Genomic DNA, 20,279 nt, shown 5'->3' on the forward strand with positions numbered 1-20,279 from the left:
ACACACACACACACACACACACACACACAGCTGAAGCCAAGGTGACGGCTGCTTTGCTGCATTTTAGAGGATAAAACCTTGAGTTCTGTTTACAGCTAATCAAACTTGAGATTGGAGCTTTCAGGAGTTTGATTTTTTTCACCTTCAGTTACCATTACACACACACGCACACTTTTTAATCTGCCTAACATGTACACACATGCTCTACACATGCATATAAACAATGTATCTGATCTCCATATAACATGGGAAGGAATCTGACTGAAAAAACACCAAAATGCATCAGAGGTAAATGAGCCTAAAATCTGCATAGCTTGCAATAAGATGATAATGAAAATGACTCATTTGCCATTTTGGAAACATGGACATGTTCACAGTAGAAGAATGTGAATCAGCTCATGCAAGCCAGTGTTTGTGCAATAAAACACAAGATAGATAAAACAACTTTTATGCATTACATAATGGACAACGGCGAGGACTGCAAATCAGTATGGGCTAGAAGTCCGTGCTCACTATTCACCAGCATATTATTTTCAAGGAAAAATAAATCAACAGTTTGATGACAAATGAACGACAGATTTGTCGCTTTGCCAACTGTCATTTTTCAAAAGGCGACTGACTGATAACTTGAACAGACCTGAAACTAGAAAGCTTTGGGCAGCAAGTAAAAAATTATATTTTACTGTAATGATTGCTTTGAGTTCTTTATTGTTATTCTGTGAACATATGTGATAATGTAATAACAAAAATGTTCAACAAAATATAAATAGAAGCACATTAAAAATATTGCAACATAGCACTCTTAAAGATAACATTAGGAGGGCAGATGGCAGTGCTAATGTTTGTCTACCAAAGTGTTGGATTCTGCTACTCTCACAATAGAGACAAAGCAGTAAGAGAAAGTAAGTGACACAAGGTATTTCTCTTGTTTCAGGAAACAGTGAATAAAACGCCCGCATGTCTTCTAATAACTGTAATTACAGAAATGCAAACATCGCAATTCAGTGCAGCCACTGAACTGCAATTGTTACTTTTTAAGATACTGAGCTATAATCTATAAAAAGCAAATCACAAAAGAGCAACAACAGAGCAAACACTGAAAACAATCTAATTAAGGTTTAGTTATATCTAACCACCAAATATGACTAGAACTTAACAACCGAGTTATTAGAGATAGAAAGATGCAGTTATTATGGACATATGATAAATATTTACAAACATTTCACCCTGATCTCCCTCTTTTACACTCAAAGAGCTGATTCAGCATGGATCAGATCTGGGGGTTTAGTTAATCTCACCCTTACCAACGTGCCTGTTAGGAAGGTTTAAGGGATGTTTAAGCCAACACGGCTGGTTTTCTTTATCTGAGCCTTTGGACCCCCAAGTGGTATAGGGCCGAGGAGTGTTTGTTGATTACTACGGGGAGTCTCTGGCGAGACAAAAAAAGTGGGGATAAAGCGTCAGCAAGAAAAAAAGGTTAAAGATTTGTACAGCTTTTTGCAATCTTAGCATCTCTTAATCCAGTGTTCAGCGTCTTTCAGAACCTCACGGGATCAGTCTGAGGGGGGAAAAATACTAAATCTAGACATTTCCAGGAATAAGGCCACATAAAAAAGACAAAACAATAAAAAAAAAGAAAAATAAACAAAACAGCTATTTTAACTGACTGACTGAACTACTTTCAATAAAAATTAGAAAGCAAAGCAGATTTTCAGACACAAGCCTCAAAATATGGAGCGCTCCCAGAGAAAAAGAATTTATAGGGTTTATGAAGGTGCTCAAATGAAAATGAACCATAAATTAATCAACAAGTCAAGGGCCAGAAAATAAAGTGAAACTTCTGTTTTCAATTTATTTGTTTTCTTATATTAATCAAAATTAGGGTCAAGTGGGCCTAGAGTGAGGGGTGGGGTACTTCCTGGACAGGTTACCAGTGTACTACAGGGCTAACCTTCCTTTTTTCATACCAAATATTTTAGTATAAATATTTTTTTAACTTTGCAGTAAGAAATAGTTATAGAATAGTCTCTAACGTCCCATCACAGTGTAACTTTTTCAGCTTGTGGGGATTTCTGTTTGCATTTAAAATGTTACTTTTATTCCTCCTCATGTTTTGCGGGATGTAACCTCGTAACTTTATAGATAATAACATCCTTATATGACTTCATTTACATTATGAACAGTTGGCATGTGTCAGTCAAATGTTCCACATGAAAGGGGAAATTTAATTTTGACTCAGAAGACTATATGATCAACAAAAAAATGACAGTTCTAAGTTAAATGTAAGTACCTTTGCTAACAGACTGCTTTAATGGCTTATTTGAATGTATGATTTCTGTTTTCAATAACTTCAATTACAACTGTAGTTAGAAAAGAGCTGATAGATTATTATGTTGTATTCTCTTCTAGATAAGTCTGACTATCCTGCCTACCTGTCAGACCACTGAGTGTTTTTGCTAAAGATCTCAATATTTTCTGGGGATAGCAATTAGTGGTCATAGAAATAACAGACAAAAAAAAAAAAAAAAGAGAATCACAACTTTAAAAAAGGGATGTGCATTCTGCAAATATGACATGACTGATGGTATTTCTGCTGTCATTCTGGCTTTATGAGTCATGCAACATGGTATTTATAAACTCTCAATTACACATGTACTCTGCTGCTACCAGCCAACATGCAAAAGTGCAGGAACGACTTGGACTGAAATTCATCCAGATATTCTTTTAAGCGCTATAGCTTGTTAGCGAAGCCTATAGCAAGTTTGGTTGAGTGCCGAGGTGTTCCTTATTTCTATTTTTAAGAAATTCAGTAAATGGCTCAATTCGGAAGTCTGCTCAAACTGTGGGAAAAGTATTAAGAAAGGAGACAGTGGAAGACGAGTGACTGGAAGTTTGGGGAACTCCTCAGGGAATCAGGGTGAATATAGAAGATGAATAGGAGGTAGACTGTGTCACACCGTATAAAAGTATATTGCAGTCAACAAGAAAAAAAAAAGGTTAAAGATTACAAAAAGAAAAATAAATAATAAGACATCACTCTTCTTTCCTTCACTCATGCTCTGAGTATAGAAAACCTCAAAGGCGTTGATCTGACGCCAACAGCTGTCATTAAGAGAGAGAGTAGAAGAGAGAGAGCCTTGTTTTTTGTTGTTTTCTGATATTTTTCCTTTTTTTTTGCCTCCTGGTGCTTATTGGTTTAGAGCGGAGGAGGAAGAGGAATGAGGGACAAACACAAACAAAGAGACAAACATCAAAACCGCCGACCTCAAGGGAGCAGCGGCATTCGCTAACGAGCTGTGACAGCAAGAGAAGAAGAGAGAAGGAGATAAAACAGAGGAGAGAAAATAAGGAGAGTGGAGACGAGTGACAACAGTGAGGAGAATGGGGACTAATAAATTAAGAAAACTGAAGAGCATGAAAATTTTAAAATCAGTTTTTAAAACTACTTAAATGTACTTCTGTTAGCACAGACACAACTACCCAATTACCCTCCAAAAAAAGAAAACAAAGCAAACAACAACAAAAAAAGCAAGAATACTTTCCACATAACCTGTATATCAAATATGAATGGAGGCACTCTGATGTTAGGTAAGTAGGTTAAACCAAAAATGCTATAATTTAAAATACTGTCACGTAGGTTAAGGTAATTTAACATTCTGGTGCTTCCAAAATGTGGGAGGCGCAGCTTGAGAAGCAATGTTTACTTATCTAACATTATCAGTTTAACAAAGCTAAATTCTTATCAGTGTGAGACTAATTACTGTTAACCAAAACCTACCATGCATGCCACTTAGATTAAAGAAAATGCACTGATTTGAAACATAATCAAGTCAATTCGTTTTTATAAATGAGGATTCTTTGTCATGCATAAAAGTTAGTCATGGAGTTCCACAGGGTCCTGAGTTCGGACCAATACCTTTTAATTTACACATGGGTCTCTCAGGTAATATCTTTAGAAAACAATGCATACATTTCCAATGCCATGCAGATAACAACCAGTTGTATTTATTTGTGAAGCCAGATGACACAAATCAGTAAAACTATAGGGACGATATATAATTTACGATGTAATTTACAGGAGGAGCTGAGAACATGCTGTATGAGGAGGATATGTTCTTCAATGTGCACATAAAACAAATATACAGGAGTGCCTTCTTTCATCTTCGTAGCATTGTCAAAACTAAACAAAAAATCCTGTCTGAAAGTAATGCTGACAAACTAGTTCATGGATTTATTATGTTGAGGCTGAAATACTCAACTGTAATTCCTCATTATCCGGATCGTCTAAAAGTTTCACGAAAAACCCTCAGCTGATCCAAAACACTGCAGTGAGAGTACTAACAGGAAATAGAAAGAGAGATATTTATCCCATATTAGTCTGTTTTAACTAGCTTTTCTTTTTATCTACTTCCCTGTTAAATCCAGAATATATGAACTGAGTTCTTCCTTCACACTGTCACTAAATGCTCACTCATAGGATATCATCTCATTGTTGGGGGTTCATCCTTTAATGCAATATGTTTTTTACCTTACAGTACAAGGGCCTTGAAAGAGCTCTTTGAATAAAGTTGAATTTGAATTCAGCTCAATAAAAAACATTTCTGTTCACGTTAGTCATCTGGACACCTATGGGAAGTGTAGAGCTTAAAAGTACATGTTTTCATGTGGTATAGACTTGGGCTTTGTATTCAGTTTTATTGTGAAGTCTGAAGACATTTAAACGGTTTTATAATTAATACACAATGGAAAACAGAATAAAACTAAGACTGCTACCTCTATTTGGTGCATTAAAAAAAGTAAACAAAGTTACACAAGTAACTATAAATGATTAGTTAACAGTTATAAACAGATGGGTGCCACACTGGTTCTCGTGATTTTATTTAGATATTTTTTAAAGAAGCATTTACATGAAAGTTTACTACAAATTGTACTTTCAACATTTTTCTGGGTCTTTCAGTACAACCAAGCCTGCAAACAGAGGAGCCAGCCATTAATGGCGATCAAAAATAATACAGGTGTAATTTTGCTACATCCATCTTTAATATACACTCTGTGAACTTCAACTAATGACCAGAAACAACAGAAACTGCAAACATTAAGAGTGCCATCAAAGATCATTTACTGTAATGCTGAGTATCCGTATTCTGCCTCACATCTAAAGCCTGATTGTCTGCACAACTGTTTACTCTCAGTTCAACAGAGCATTCATTTTCATTCACTTTGTGTATGTGAACCACACTGGTTAAGCGTGTCCCACTTTGTATTACATCAACAACAAGAGCGGACTGAGTGATTTGCAGGTCTGAATAGATAATGGATAATATCATCCACCATATAAATCCTGTGTGGTAACACTTTAACACTGATCAAGCTTTCATGTGAGGTCTCACAACAACAAACTGGATAATTTCACTAAAGCAAGTAACATATTAGTTTAAACCTGGGCAGCCTGATTTTGAATTTAGACACACATAAAAACAAACAAACAAAACCTCTTCAAATTTATTGCCCACAGTGTCAATAAACAGCAATAAAAATTAAGTGGTTTTTAAGCTGTAAAACGTAGGTGTGCTTTTGTTAAACTGATCCAGACTTTCTAATGTAAGATTTTACAATAAGACATGACCACCAGCTATTGCAGTGGAAGAAAACAAATGCCACCTTATACAGAGCAAAGTTTATCTTAAGAAAAATCAAGAGAAGAGACGAATTCAAAAAAGAAGAGAGCAGAAAATTAGAGTGGATTGAGACAAGAAAAGCAGAAAGGGGAGAAGAGGGGATGCAAATCATCCAAACAGAAGCAAAGAGGCAAAAAGAGGAGAAAGATTATAAAAAAGTATGGAAAGGAAACAGCGCTCAATGGGAGAGGGGAGAGACAGAGAGGCAGGCAACAGAGCATTCAGTTCACGCACCTAATTTCTTGCTCAACACTTGTTTTTATGACTAACTGCACACTCAGTCGGAGACTTTGATCAGTTTGACTGAAGTTCACATGAAATCACAAAGAACTGACTTCACTGCCACCACTGACAGCAACAACAGGTGCATCCCAGAGAGACAGAAAAACTGCCAGATTCTAACTCACCTTCATCCTCGTCGTTGGCCGTGACGGTGATGAGGACGAAGCCGACCTCCTTGTCTTCCTCTACGCTCACCTCATACACCGGTTGGGCAAATGCCGGGGCGTTGTCGTTCACATCGGTGACGAAGATCCTGACATAGGCTGTGTCTGAGTCAAAGTGGGACGGAGGCTTTGCTCAGGAATATAATTTCAACGTATCCAAACACATGCAAGATTCTCTAGACTTTCATTTTATAAGGTCTGCAAATGATCTCTTTTATATTAATTGGACTGCAGGCCTTCTCTCTGATTGTGCGTTACCTGTGTTAGGCTGGCCCTGCTGGCCTTGTCGGGCCGACTCCGAGCCGTCCTGTGACTGCACCTCTATCAGATATGAAGCTTTCTGCTCACGGTCAAAAGAGGCTCGAGTGAAGATGATCCCACTGTGGGAGTCAATGCTGAAGAACTGAGAGTCCCCACTTTCATCCTTCAGGATCACATAGTGGATCTGAAGAACACAGAGAGATGCAGTGAAGCAGAAAAAGAACAGGAAGTAGAATATCATTAACAATCAGTGCAGACGTTTCTCACCATCCCGTGCAGACCAGAGTCCAGATCAGTGGCTGACACCTGAGCCACAGACGTGCCCATCTGCGCTCCTTCGGGAACCGTGGCCTCATAGGTGGACGACAGAAAGAAAGGAACGTTGTCGTTCACGTCTGAGAGGGGAAAAAAACAAAAAGAAACAGTAGAAAAAAATATCCTTTATTTTCCCACATTCATATTTTTTTGTTGTTGAAGGATCTGGCAAAAGAACACATACAGCCTGTCATGTCCATGAAAGCTGATTAAAGTGGATTAAAAACAGACAGAGAAAGAAAATGCTAGAAGGAATGGAAAAGTGAGCAGGAAATAAACAAAGACAGAAAGAAAGAACAAGCAAGACAGAAGGCAAAGAGACAGAAATAAGATTGGATTTTTAGAACAGCAGTAAAGGAGATTAAAAAGTAAAGATGAATTACAGTGAAATAAAGCAGAAAGAGACAAAAAGGCAAAATTTAAAAAAAAAGTCCATCAGAAAGTGAAGCTGGACTGTGTCTACCCTCACTAATGAAAACTGAGTTATTAGTGAGGAATTATCCTCCAAACACCCTGAAGAGTCCACAAAGCAGCTTGTCAGCTCACTTTCAAGCTCCGCTAAGCCAATTACAGCGTCCGATGTGGGTTTGTTCAAAGCCAATCAAAGTCAGGAAGTGTTTTCTCCTCTTTCCTTCTCTCCACCCGCCTACAGATGCTGTTTGGGAAGTGAGTCACTGTTAAAGGGAGACGGCATGGAGCTGACACCACCGGTCGCTTCTGTTTTCTTCTTTTTCTGCCAGAAACGACCCTGGATATGAACCGCACTTCATTAATCTTTCTCTTCTCATCATTTCCTCCAGCTTGTCTCTCATTACACCCGAGTTTCTGTTGCTCACCAACGGCTTCTTTACATTCGATGGTCAGAGCTCTGCTACTCATTTTAAAGTCCTTGTAATGGCAACTTTTAAACCACTAAATACTTTACTTTGTTCATCAATATAGCATATTTAGAATTGTGAACATATCTATCAATATGCAAATAAGTCAATATCTCATCTTTGAGACTCACTCACACTGAGTGCATATAGCCAACAGGGGCCTTGTACTATTTAAATGAAAGAGCTGTAAGTTGATTGGTTACCTGTACAAACCTATGGGACTGAATCCACGTTTTTGACTACCAGTCTGGCTAAAGGAGTTGAAAATGTTTGACCCTTAACCATACAAACTCACCTGTCACATTAACATAGACCGTGGTAAAGGAGGCGAGCGGCACAGCAGCGACATTCTGCACGCGCACTCTGAGCGTGAAGAAGCGCGTCGTCTCATAGTCGAGGTTCTCGGCTACCAGGATGGACGCCGAGCCGTCGGCCCGGTTTGGTTTCATGTAGAACCGCACTGGCATGTTGGTCTCCGGTACCTGACCCTCCTCCAGGTTGTAGGTCACCCTGGGGTCGCCGAGGGGAGATGTTGCCTTGATGGTCTGTTGACAGAGGGAAAAGAACAAAAGATATGTTTTTGTATCCAAAAGAACCAGAGTCTGCTCGCACATTATGAATGTGTGCGCCTGAGCTTCCTAATGTCACGGCTTTTCCTCATCACTTTGTGTGTGTCGCTTTTCCACTGAAAAAGGGGCAGAGTGATTTGAAAAGCAGAAGAAAAACTTGACAGGAAATGACACTGTGAAATATATTGATGTCATGCACACCAAGGGACAGCAAGCGTGAGCTGGCCATTGAGACTTCACAGACATGGTGGATTATACAGAACTTACCTTTGTAGTGAGGGAGAGACTGAAATTCAGATTTGAAATTCTCTCATGGTACAAACATATTTCTCACATGAGAAAGACCCTTGAAAAATAGTTGATAGCATCAAACTTGTCAAACTAGTAACTTGCTTTTCTATGTTTTCCATCTTTTCCACATTAAATATCTTGGTATCTTATTTTTATTTACCTGCGTTGATCCTCAGTAATGATCACTGTCAAGGGTGTTTCAGTGTTAAAGTACAAAGTCGGAGACTGCAGGAGTCTTGGGGACATCCTTTGAGGATCATGTGATGGATTTCAAAAGTGACTGCTGCTCAAATATTCCAGATACATTAATGAGTTATAGAGTTCTCATCAATGCTAAAGCAAAGTATCCAGCTTGCTTTGATTATCAGAGAGGGAATTATGTGGCTAATCCCAGCTTCCGTGTTGAATTGTGTATCATTTATTAATTGCTAGTAAATATATTTATGTTATTATTTATTTTAAATGAGCACCACCAAAACAAATAACTTGCTTCTCAGGTAGCTGGAAAATCTCATTTAAAATTCCTTTGCCTATTGTTACTAATATAAAAAAACATCTTTGGGTGGAAAGTTCCAACTTACTCTCACCCCAGGGTGTCAATTCATGCTTTTCTGTTAGACTGAACTGGCCATTCAGAAATATGCACAAGGTGTCCTTTGGCTTAAGTGCCAAGGTGTAAGTGCTTACAGCAGAATGGAGAGTGAGAGACAAAGGTCCTCTTTAAAGAGTGTCAAAGTCTGCATTTCGAGCTTGGATGAGCGACATCCCTGAGACTTGGGGTATGTATGATATGCCTGAACATACAGAAGTATATAGAGGACAGAATACTGTGGAAGTTATTAGACCTTTATGTCTGAGCTTTATGGAGAAGTTTAGAACCAAGCTGTCATGATTTGAGTACACAAACCTCAGTTTGTGTTCACAAATCAGTGTTCAAGTTAGAATTGCGAAGAATGCAGCTTCTGATACAAGTACTAGAAGGCAGCATATGGGAGAAAATATATAAATGCAAGATCTATAAAAGATATATAAAAGAAATGCTGCAAGATAAGAGATTGCAGAAGACGAATGTAGGTTTGCTCAGATCTGATGTCATGCCTTTGGGTCTTAAAATCCAGTTTGAAGAGTTTTAAAAGTTTTAAAAATGTGTGTATTTTTAAACAACCTTTAATATTAACTGGCAACACTGTTTTTGTGAAATTCAGTGTTGTTGTATGTAGCCTGGTATTTGGAGTTCTTTTTACAAGTGCATCTTTTTCAAAAGCAAGCAGAGTTGGTCGTTTCTGACTAGAATAGGAACAGAGATCATCACTCAGACAGATTACATGCAGTGCCGACAGAATAAAAGATATCCCATATACAGACACTGGAAACTCATCTTCTCAAACCTCTGTTTACTCCTTTTGGGCTTCAAGTTTATAGAGACAGACTTATCTCCATTTCTGAAGCAGTTACTCCCACATTGCGTTATAATCCGTCAAAGGCAGAAGCCAAAGAAGAGTCTGTACTGGTTCATGATGACATCATGTTATCACACAGCTGCTCGTGTCGACAACGAGGTCGTACATCTTTATAACAGCTCCAACGGCTTCCAGATCTTTAAACTATAACACTCACCAGAAAAATGACACCCTAAAATACACAACTACATTTCAAAGAATGCGACGTTTTAACGGCCAGAGGTGCAACTCAGTCCTTCTATGGAAATAAAGCTCTCATGGGGAAAACTTTCCAAAATACCCAAAAAGGATTCGGTTTCTGCTTTGTTGATGTTTGTCCTTTTTGTGTTTTTTTTTAAATAAAATATGTGTCTGGATCAGAGTGTGTTGTCCTAAGCTGTTCTTCTACCAGCAGCAGAGCTTTTAAGACTTGTGTTATGCTCCTGGCAGTAGACTAAACTGACCTTAGAGTGAGAAAGTGTGTATGTGTGTGTATTTATGTCCTCAGGGAAATGGAGTCATAAATCTGTTTACACAGTCACATTGTGGAGATATTGCTCCTTTCGGGCACAGAAATTAAATCATTAAACCTTATTACTATAAACCTCTTGCTTATGTTCAGAATGAGTTCAGGTTTAGGTTAAGGTCATAGTTAGGTTAAGTTGGAAGGAAATGCACAAAAAGTCAGTATAATGTCCTTTGAAGTGATGGAAATACGGTGTGTGCTATTGTCCTTCCTGACCGCACACTCCCCACCTTGCCAAGGAGGGGCTGTATTTTCCATGGCTGAGTGATGCCACCTCATTTTACAGTAAGCTATGACCTGGATTGTTAGACACACACACACGCGCATGAATTTCCAGTTAATTGACTCATTCTGATTTTTACCACCACAGTTTTTGTTCACTAAAGTGTAAAGGGGCTCATTTATTTAGATTGTAACTTCAGCTAAGATTCCTGTGTCCACTCAGCTGCAAATAAAATATGTCAGGTGGTCTCGGTAGCAAGCTGCGAAGAGGGTCATTGTACGAGTAACAGCAGTTAATATGGAAGCATTCTTGTATCATTAAAGCAGGAGTTTTGAAATGTTGGACAGAAAAAATGCAATATGACCTGTTTAATTAGCAGTTTTTCTGGTATTAATAATTAATGATGATGAAATATGCTTTTACTGGAGGGAGCATGCATGATTTTTTTTAAATCTTCCTACAACGACATGACTGAAAAATCAAGGAGAAAGCAAGGGCTGTCTATGCCTGCTAAGATCCTGCAGGCAGATGAGTGGGAGAGAAAAGGTTGCTGACGACCACTTACGAATAAATCTTTTCTTAATTCAGTGTAACGGTGCATCTGTCAGCCTGACCGCCACATCTATAAATGGTTCCGTAAAATGGCCACTATAAATATAAAGTACAGTCAGTACAGAATCATTTAACCCCTTTAGTTCAGGACACGGTGGCTTCGAGCAAAGACTGAAAGCAGGGGAGAACCTATCTCAGCTCCAGTGTAAGGACAAAAATCACCTCTGAACAACCGTCGCCCTTGTCGTCACTTCCACAAGAGGTAACATGTTTCCCCTGAGTGAGAAATGCTGTCTGCCACTTCAAACACTGAAACCCTTTCAGCCCTCAGACCCAGTGACCACAGCAGCTCCAAAAGTCTCAATCTAATGCATTTACCAACTACTTAGTATGCTGGGATGACTACACACTCTCACACACAGAGAAAAACACTTAATTCTAACATTTAATTCTTGCCTGCTTGTATATTTGCATGCATCCCTGTTCTGCAAATATTATTGCCACTGTGCTACTTCTCTACTACCTTTCAGACCATCTATCATGCAGTCTTTCTCCACTTCATCTCCATCTTATCCAGATTGCAGAACATCTCAACCGAAGCCACTTCAAGTCATTTGCTAACTGTGTTCCACTACAACTGTCCGAACTCCGGGGGTTCCCATCTCTATTTCCTACTTTTCATATCATCTGCTCTAAGATGTGGATTTTCATCAGAATCTATTAACCGAAAAGAATTTTATGTTACACGCTGTTTCTCCAATTAATTTCATCTTTACTTCCAAACGATCTCTCCTTATTATATTGATTTTTAACTGATGAGTATAAAATTGACTTTTAATCCATTTTGCTTTCCTGCAGCAGTTATAAAGGACAGATGAGACTGACTTTCTTGTTTGGTTTTTCCATTGGTAGTCTCTTAAAAATTTTAAACAGGATGTTAATCTAAAATCTCACAAACAGCCCGAGATGAAGGCATCCGGTTTCAGGTGAAGAGTTGCGCGAGGGTATGTTAGTGGAGCGTGGCTCAGCCTCACAGCAGGCCGAAGCAGCAGAGTGTATGGAATCAGGACTAATGAGAAATCATCTCATTAGACATCAGTGCAGCGTGCTGAAGTTAAGCTGATCAGTGTCTGCCTTCCTCTCCCACACAGATTAATGCCCGTGGAGATATCGCAGCAGATCGCTCTCAGCTGGTGCGGCTGGTGCTGAGAGTGATTCAGCAGCTGGAATACAGATTGCCCTGTCAGCTTCAAATGCTAACAGTTAGCAGTCAGCTGAAAAGGGTAAGGTGGGGTCATCAGGGTTGGTGTGTGTGTTTGTAGGGGTCTGCTCCATTTTTTGATGCTTACATGTGGTAATTACACTTTTAATGGCTCCTTTGCTTATTTATCTGGCAAATAACATAATTAGTGTTTCTGCCTCGTGTGTTTCATGTCTTATTATCTCATTTATCAGCCCGTCACGTGGGTAGCCTTATTAAACTGATACAAATCAGCCGAAAGAAAGAGATGGACGGTGTCTTCCAACGCCCCCCCCCCCCAACCCCCCATCCCCCACTGTGCTCTCTGTTATCATATTCCCTGTGTTTTCTGGAGCTGAATTCAAAATGTAGTTGTTCTCGTTTGCATATTTTTCTAATAAAATGAACCAAAATACCACACTGTAGAATTGCCCATGCTGACATTTAACATGAGTGATTACATAGAAGGTTCTCTGGCCCATATGCCCGATGGCGACTGGATTGTTTATCTGCAGTCTTTCATAATGAAAATATGGTGATATGAAAAGGCAGACAACTGTCCATCCCTATTGCACGCTATTCAAAAAGCTGCAATGCACACAGGTCAGAAATTCCTTCATTTTGTGTGATACTGCAATACATCAGACATATTCTCTTTTATCAGATGCTTGAAATGAACTGCTTTTCATACTTTCCGAATGATTTTTAAGCATCAGTGGATAGCTAGAAGATAGATTTTAAGGTAAATCTAAGAGAATATTTAAAGTCATTTGTGGCCAGAGAAAGCGTTTGCATAAGAGCGAACACTAAAAACATCAACAGGATGAGGAAGAAAACAAGAGGAAATCAGCTGATGAGGAGGCCTATTATAACATGCGACTCTCACACACATAAGCAGGAGATGACTTCAGCTTATTGATATGGAGATTTAATACACGCGCGCACGCAGAGCATCTTCCACCTCTGCAGCGGCTCCCTCCCTCTGCCTCGTTAACAATGTGATTAACAGACCTTATTAAGGCTGCTAAATTTAAAACAACAGTTCCTCCTCAGCGCAATTAACACCGCAGGGGAGACAAAGGAGGGAGGAGGAAGAGAGGGAGGAGACATTTCAGCCTTCCATTGTTTTGTATATGTAGCCAGGTTTGGGTAACTTAACATATTTGTCCACTGAATTTATTGCTCATAAAACATTATGTATACATGGTTTCAACATGCAGACAGATGATTCTCAGTTGATCACAGTTTTTTGTTTTTCCTTTGCCAGTATTTTGTCCAACAGTTGTGCATCTGGGCTCAGCTTTCAGGTAATACTTTTTGACAGGGAGAGCGTAGTGGAAAGATTCAGCCTTTTCTAGAGGAATGAAAAATGAAGGAGATGAAACATTGATGAAGGGAGAAAAAGCTCACTCCCACAGTTAATTTGAACAAAACAAGACACATTCAACAAGGAACACATTCGTGTAAAGTGTATTCTTTCAGATGCAACTGGTATGATCTGATTAAAGGAGAAAGCTCGTGTTATTTTATAGTTCTCCTACTGTCAACATAAAAAGACTAAAATCCACACAGCCTTTTTATTAATCCATCTTTCAGTACCATAAAGCTTTCCTTTCCCTAATTTAGCTCCCCCTCCTCACTTCTTCTCACTGCATCATACAGCCTCTGTCAGGTTAAAGACAATAATTAAACGTCTGTTTTTCTGAGGTGATAGAAGTCCATTGTGACGCTCCGACAGCAGGTGTAATTTTCTTGCTCTGCTCAATCATCTCTGACAGATGGAGCTGTGGGTGGGAACCCCAATCACCATCATCGTCTTTCCAGCGAAAACACGGTGTCGAAAAGAAGCACAACAACACACGAACACACACAGGATTACACTTACCCTCCAACTATTTGAAAACTGACTAACCTCCATGAAATCGAGCAGCTGGAGGGTAAAAACCCCTCTACCTTCTAAACCATCAGCTTAGGAATAGGAAGCAAATTAGGATGGAGGGATCAAAAGAGGAAAAAAAATCACCAGAGGTATACAAGCAAAGTGTGTGTGCACTTGTGCGTGTGTGTGTGTGTGTGTGTGTGTGTGTGTGAGATTGCAGTGAGTCAGGTGAGACAGACTCGGGGCGGGTTTGTTGTTTGCTCGGCAGAAAATAAAATAATCGGTTAAACGTGCTGACACAGAGAGAGAGGGATGGATGAGCTGGAAAGTGAGGAGAGAGGGATGAAGAAGAAGAAAGAGTATCTCTAGCCTCCTCGGGGTGCTGTGCACAGACGTGAAGCAGGATGTAAATGAAATAGAACTCTTTTACTGCTGCAGGAGGGTGACTGAGTTTAAATATTCCTCCCTTTTTACGAGTCATCCCCTTCTCTCGCCCATGTCACCTCCGAGCTCTTAGGGCTACTGATACTGATGAAAAGAAACATGTGCTTCAGTTCCCAGACCGGCACCTTTTCAGTCATACATTCACAAGCCACTTTGTTATGTACAGCTGTTCAAATGCTCATTAATGGACATATCTAATCAGGCAAACTGGCAGCAGATATGCTCACGATGACCCGTAGAAGCTCAAACCAAGCATCAGAGTGAGGGAGAAAGGTGATTTAAGTGACTTTGAACGCCAGACTGGATGGTCTGATTATTTCTGAGATTATTTCTGAAATTACTGATTATTTCAGAAACTGCTGATCCACTGGGATCTTCCCACACACAGAAGTCAGAGGAGACTGGCCAGACTGCTTTGGTAAGAAGTCAACAATAACTCCAATAGTAACACGTAATACAACGGATAGGCTATAGGAGCAGAAGACCACACTGGGGTCCACTCCTGCCATCTAAAAACAGCAAACCAGGGACACAATTTGCACTGACTCACCAACATTGAACAATATAAGATTGGAAAAAAAACCCTTCTCTTCTGATGAGTCTCGATTTCTGCTGTGACATCTGAGTCCATGAGTCCATCCTGCCTTGTATCAGCGGTTCAGGCTGGTGGTGTTGTAATGTTGTGGGGAGAATTTTCTTTGCACACATTGCATCACTTAAACACCAAAGCATACCCAAGTATTTTTGCTGACAATGGGCATCCCTTTAACAAGGAAGCACACCATGTCACGAAGCTCAATCCATCTCAAAAAATGGTTTCTTGAAAAGTGAAAGTTGAATGTTTTTTAGTTATCATTTTACCATTTCAGGGCTCAATGTTCTCATCATAAACTCACCACTATCTTGGCATCTCGGACGGTGTTTTCCGGCACTGTGACCCAGTATTCGGACTGCTCCCACTGTGGTGGCTGATTGTGGACGTTTGTGATGATAACAGTCAGCTCCACTGAGCTGCTGCGGTTCCCTCCATCTGAGGCCACAATCTGCTGGTTAATTCTGGATGTCTGCAAAGAGATGAACAGGGAGTAATTAAGATCAAGGAACTCATGATTCTGATCAGAACATTTTTGCTTTAACAAGTTTTACCAAACAAATAAGGGTGTTTGCTATTTAGAATTGATTTGCCTTTAAAACTTGGTCTTGTTATCTTCAAAATCAAATTTTAATGATCAAGTAGCTCTTTGATAGTTCAGAAAGACCAAACACTTGTAAAAATTGTAAATAGTTGAGCAGAGAAAGAAGAAAATATTGATCCTTTAGTTTGTTTGCAAAAAGTGAATCAAGAAAGTGGGTAGGGATACATTTTCCTTTGCTAAATTATTGACTGAAGTGCTGCTAAAAAGAAAATGAGAGGCAGAGAGAAGAAGAACAGAAAGGAGATGACAGTGACAAAAGAAGAAGAACAGTAGGCATCATTCATCGCCGACGTTAGCTTAACAGACGGATTCGCTTCATTATGGATTTTCAGTTTGACATTGTAAGATTGTACTGAAGAGAAATCAGACACACATAATGATGACAACCATTAAAGATTTAAAACAACAGTCTGTTTGATGCAACTTTCATTCCTCATGCAGTGGAAACATCAGAGCAGCTGTTGCTGTTGGAAATAACTTTGACCTTGTGACCTCATAATATCCCAGTTGTGTTTAATTTTTGCATTGCCTTGTTTACATGCTGAGGATATGCTTTTATGTGCATATCATCCAGCTTATTACATTTATTCATTTTTAAAACAATGTTTTTGTGTTGTGACATGGCCCATCGTCTGTGCTTTCATGGAAATAGCACAAGGTCATCATAGCTGGACAGGGTTTAAATAGATTTAGGGTGACATTTACAATTGGATTGGGGTGGCTTGGAAGCTGTTGGGGTGAACAAAGTGCATAACCACTGTGCTTGAATACCCTCCCTATAAGCCACTGTTTCAGAGAATTATAGGTCCATTTCCAAAATCCGGCATTAGTGAAAACTACTAATGATACTTATGCACTTAGATAATGGTTAATATTACATTTGAATCCTGCTAGACTTATCTCCAACGTCTGATACCACTAATCATACCATTCTTTTTAACAGATAACAGAACTGTGATGGTATCAGTTCAATTCAATTTTATTTATATAGCGCCAAATCAAAACAACGGTCACCTAAAGTGATAACTCATCATCATCAGTGCCTTGCTCTCAAATGGTTTTCATCATACTTATCTGACACATATGTTAGAATTCATATATATGCACCTATGGAGTGAAATGCGCCTCAAACGTGTTGCAAATGTGTAGGACATGATTTACAAATGTGTACAATGAATTGGTGTGCAACTTTTAAGGACTCAGGAGCTCATGCCTCGATCCGCACACAAACACGAAGCATTCTGACCACACGTAAAACTACTTTACAAATGCATACATCCCGACCTGAATAAATACTATTCATTTACGCACAACCTAGTAAGTTCGTCTTCCGATAATTTTAGGTTTCAAAAACCTTTCTGTGCGTATCCTAAAACTACACGTAACATCTCACAGAGATACTCACAAATCAAGTTGCATTCCACATGGGACTTTGAGACAAATTTCAGCTGTAAGATGCATTCAAGTCCCAGTGTAAAACTGGGACATCTGTGTTTCCACTGCATACGTGGCATTCTCTCTCTTTTTTCCCCAAATAAGTTGGATGTTTCTTTTTCTAAATAAACAAAAGAGCTCGTAACCTGTTTATTAGAAAACATAGTTACAGTTACAAACTGTACTCTGCCACATGCTGAAATATTCAGGATCATTCATTATGCTAACATTAATGTTAGCCTACTTTCATTAAAGAATGGTAAGATTATCATCAGTGTTATTCCACCTGGATTATATCTACATTCAAAATATACAGAGATTAGTTCGCATATACTCACTGCAGAGGATGATACACAGTGATGCACAATCATGGTGTCCCCCCATCTGCAGCTGAGCATGAGTGACTTTTCCCACTTTTTCCAGCAGATTATTTCAACCATATATAAACCTCTATTCAGACTATGAAGTAATTTGTAACTGTGTGTTTTGAGAGTGCTAATAGTGTTATTATTATAATTCTAACCCTTATTGTAGAGATTGGATCTTGCATCTAGTTCGCTGTCTGTAATTTGTTGCAGGGAGTCAAAGCACAAAACATTGCTCTTTTTGAGGATGGTGTTCATTTCCAGGAAGTTTTAGCAATTTGTGAGAATGAAATGAGACATTTTTGAAATGAGAAGTAATTTTGTAAGTGTGGACACTTGCAGACATTGCATCATGCTGCAGCATGAAGAGGCTGCTGATGTGCTTCTGACCTGAGAGATTGGGTGGTTGACATAAATCCACCCAGTGCTGGGGTTGATGTGCAGGTAAGCCGGCTTCTGTCTGGACAGTGAATAGGTGATTGCCGCGTTGCTCCCCTGGTCATCGTCATGAGCTGCTGCTCGCAGGAAACTAGTTCCAACTGGAGTGTCTTCTCTCAGAAAGTCTGACAGGGAAAACATCAGCTGTCATATGGGGAGCGAAGTTCTACTAGCACCAGTTTGAGTTACTGCAACTCCTACTACTATTACAGGAACCGCTATGGTGAAACACTGTGTATGTCTAAAGCACGAATACCCAAATCATTAGAGTTGACTGAAAGCAGTGTAACATTATGTTCTGTGTAAGCAGGTATTATAATAATGGAAACACAACATTGTGCCGGATCAGCAGTCTGTCACCTCATTTTGTCATTTCTGGGTCTCACTCTGCAAAGTCAACAGATGCATTTTTAAATTTACGAACATAACCTCCAATCCTGCTGACTGTGATGTGTGTCAGCGCTGATCAGACAACAAAAACAACGAGCAGCGACGAGGTGCATTTGCCTCTGTAAGACTGCATTTCAAGCATTATGTCAATAATAATGTCCTTTTCACAGTCACGGGTCTCACTGGATACATTTCAACTGAATAATCACGTCAGATCCTGCTGAGTCTAATGTGTGTCACAGAAAAACAACCAAAACCAGCAGGAGGAGCAAACACAGGATTTTCCTTTCAGGGTTCACTTTGACAAACAAAGAATCTTACATCACCATGGTGAATTTCTTTTGTTTATATTATGCCAATTAACATTAATAGTAAGATATTTTGCTGTTAGCATCATTCTCAATACACAAAATGATTTCATATTCTTTTTAGATTTTTTCTCTTTGTTGTACTTTACATCGATTTATGTGATTGATAGTTGTGGAATTGCTTTTTTCTTTATTAAATGTAAAACTATGTCATATTCATATGGTTCTTGTTGCTACTCCTATCTTGCTTGGTTACACTTAAAACAGCCCAGAGTTATAACAGGTACCAGGGAACCCGAGCCCTGTTTAGTTCTACAACCAGAATTTACAAGCAGAAGTGATGTTTTACATTCATTTATTGAAGTTTCAGTTTGTGCTTCTTTTCATAAAGTTGTTTATATCAACTGTAAATATGACAACACTTAATATAAATATGGTCTGGGTTTGCATTACCAACCCAAAAGATAGTTGGTGATTGTGTTGTCTCCTTAAGCAGAAAATCTTTGCACTGAAATACATGTTGGTAATGATGTATGGATAACTAAGAAAAGTCTAAACAAGCTCAAGATTTCCAGCTCATTTCCATAATTTGTAAAGGACCCCCCCCCCCCCCCCCCCAACACATACACACTCACAACTGCTAAATAAATGCATGTCCCAGAAACATTTCAATCTGCCTCTTAAATAGTTAATGAGACACTCTGTGCGTTTCTCTAATCGGACGAGAAGAACTTCTGACACTATGCTTATCAAAACACACATTTGCACAGATAGTAAACAAACAGAGAGCTCTGGGACCTGCCAGCGAACATTTCATCAGTCCTAAGGGGTTTCCAGGATTACAAGGATGCAGATTGATGCGTGATGGTGACGACAAATACACGGTTTCTACACTTCCTCTGCTCCCTCAAAACACACAGCTACAGGATGTTTTTGTGTTGAACAAGAAGCGGACGGACTAAGTCACTGGGAGGAGTCGTGATGGTACTCACACTGGTAGCGGCTGTTTTCAAACTTGGGGTCGTTGTCATTCTGATCTGAGATCTGCACTGTGATCTGACAGATTCCAATGAGCGGCTCTTCTGCTTGATCGGTGGCCGTCACAGACAAAGTATACTCCCTCTGACGCTCCCGGTCAAAACTCACTGCTGTGGTTATCACACCTGACACACAGTGAGGACATTAGCACACTTAGAATTTCAGTTTGTCATTGTTTGGACTGAATTGTAAAGCTTTTCTGATAGCCAACAGGTACTGTGTGTGTAGAAACTTTTGAAACACACATATTTGATAAGACAGTAAAACCTTAATCACATAAGAAACTAACTCAAAGAGGTGTTTGTGAATTAAGATTCCAAGATTTTTGTTGGATACGACCAGAAAGGACAGCTTTAGAAATGAGCATAC

General features: G+C 39.3%; 1 protein-coding gene across 1 annotated transcript in view; it reads right to left on the bottom strand.

The window, feature by feature from the left end:
* The window catches only part of LOC102196329 (neural-cadherin), a 134,000-nt gene that overhangs the window by 38,944 nt on the left and 74,777 nt on the right, over positions 1-20,279 (bottom strand). The window contains exons 10-16 of the mRNA XM_005750821.1: positions 19,865-20,035; positions 18,127-18,299; positions 15,638-15,805; positions 7,874-8,123; positions 6,653-6,780; positions 6,383-6,569; positions 6,086-6,229 (exon numbers count right to left, since the gene is read on the bottom strand). Coding sequence (XP_005750878.1) covers positions 6,086-6,229; positions 6,383-6,569; positions 6,653-6,780; positions 7,874-8,123; positions 15,638-15,805; positions 18,127-18,299; positions 19,865-20,035 — 1,221 coding nt within the window. The remainder of the gene's footprint in view (positions 1-6,085; positions 6,230-6,382; positions 6,570-6,652; positions 6,781-7,873; positions 8,124-15,637; positions 15,806-18,126; positions 18,300-19,864; positions 20,036-20,279) is intronic.

Source organism: Pundamilia nyererei, unplaced genomic scaffold, assembly GCF_000239375.1.
Source record: "Pundamilia nyererei isolate P.nyererei 1_Seehausen unplaced genomic scaffold, PunNye1.0 scaffold00289, whole genome shotgun sequence".
Classification (NCBI taxonomy): Eukaryota; Metazoa; Chordata; class Actinopteri; order Cichliformes; family Cichlidae; genus Pundamilia; species Pundamilia nyererei.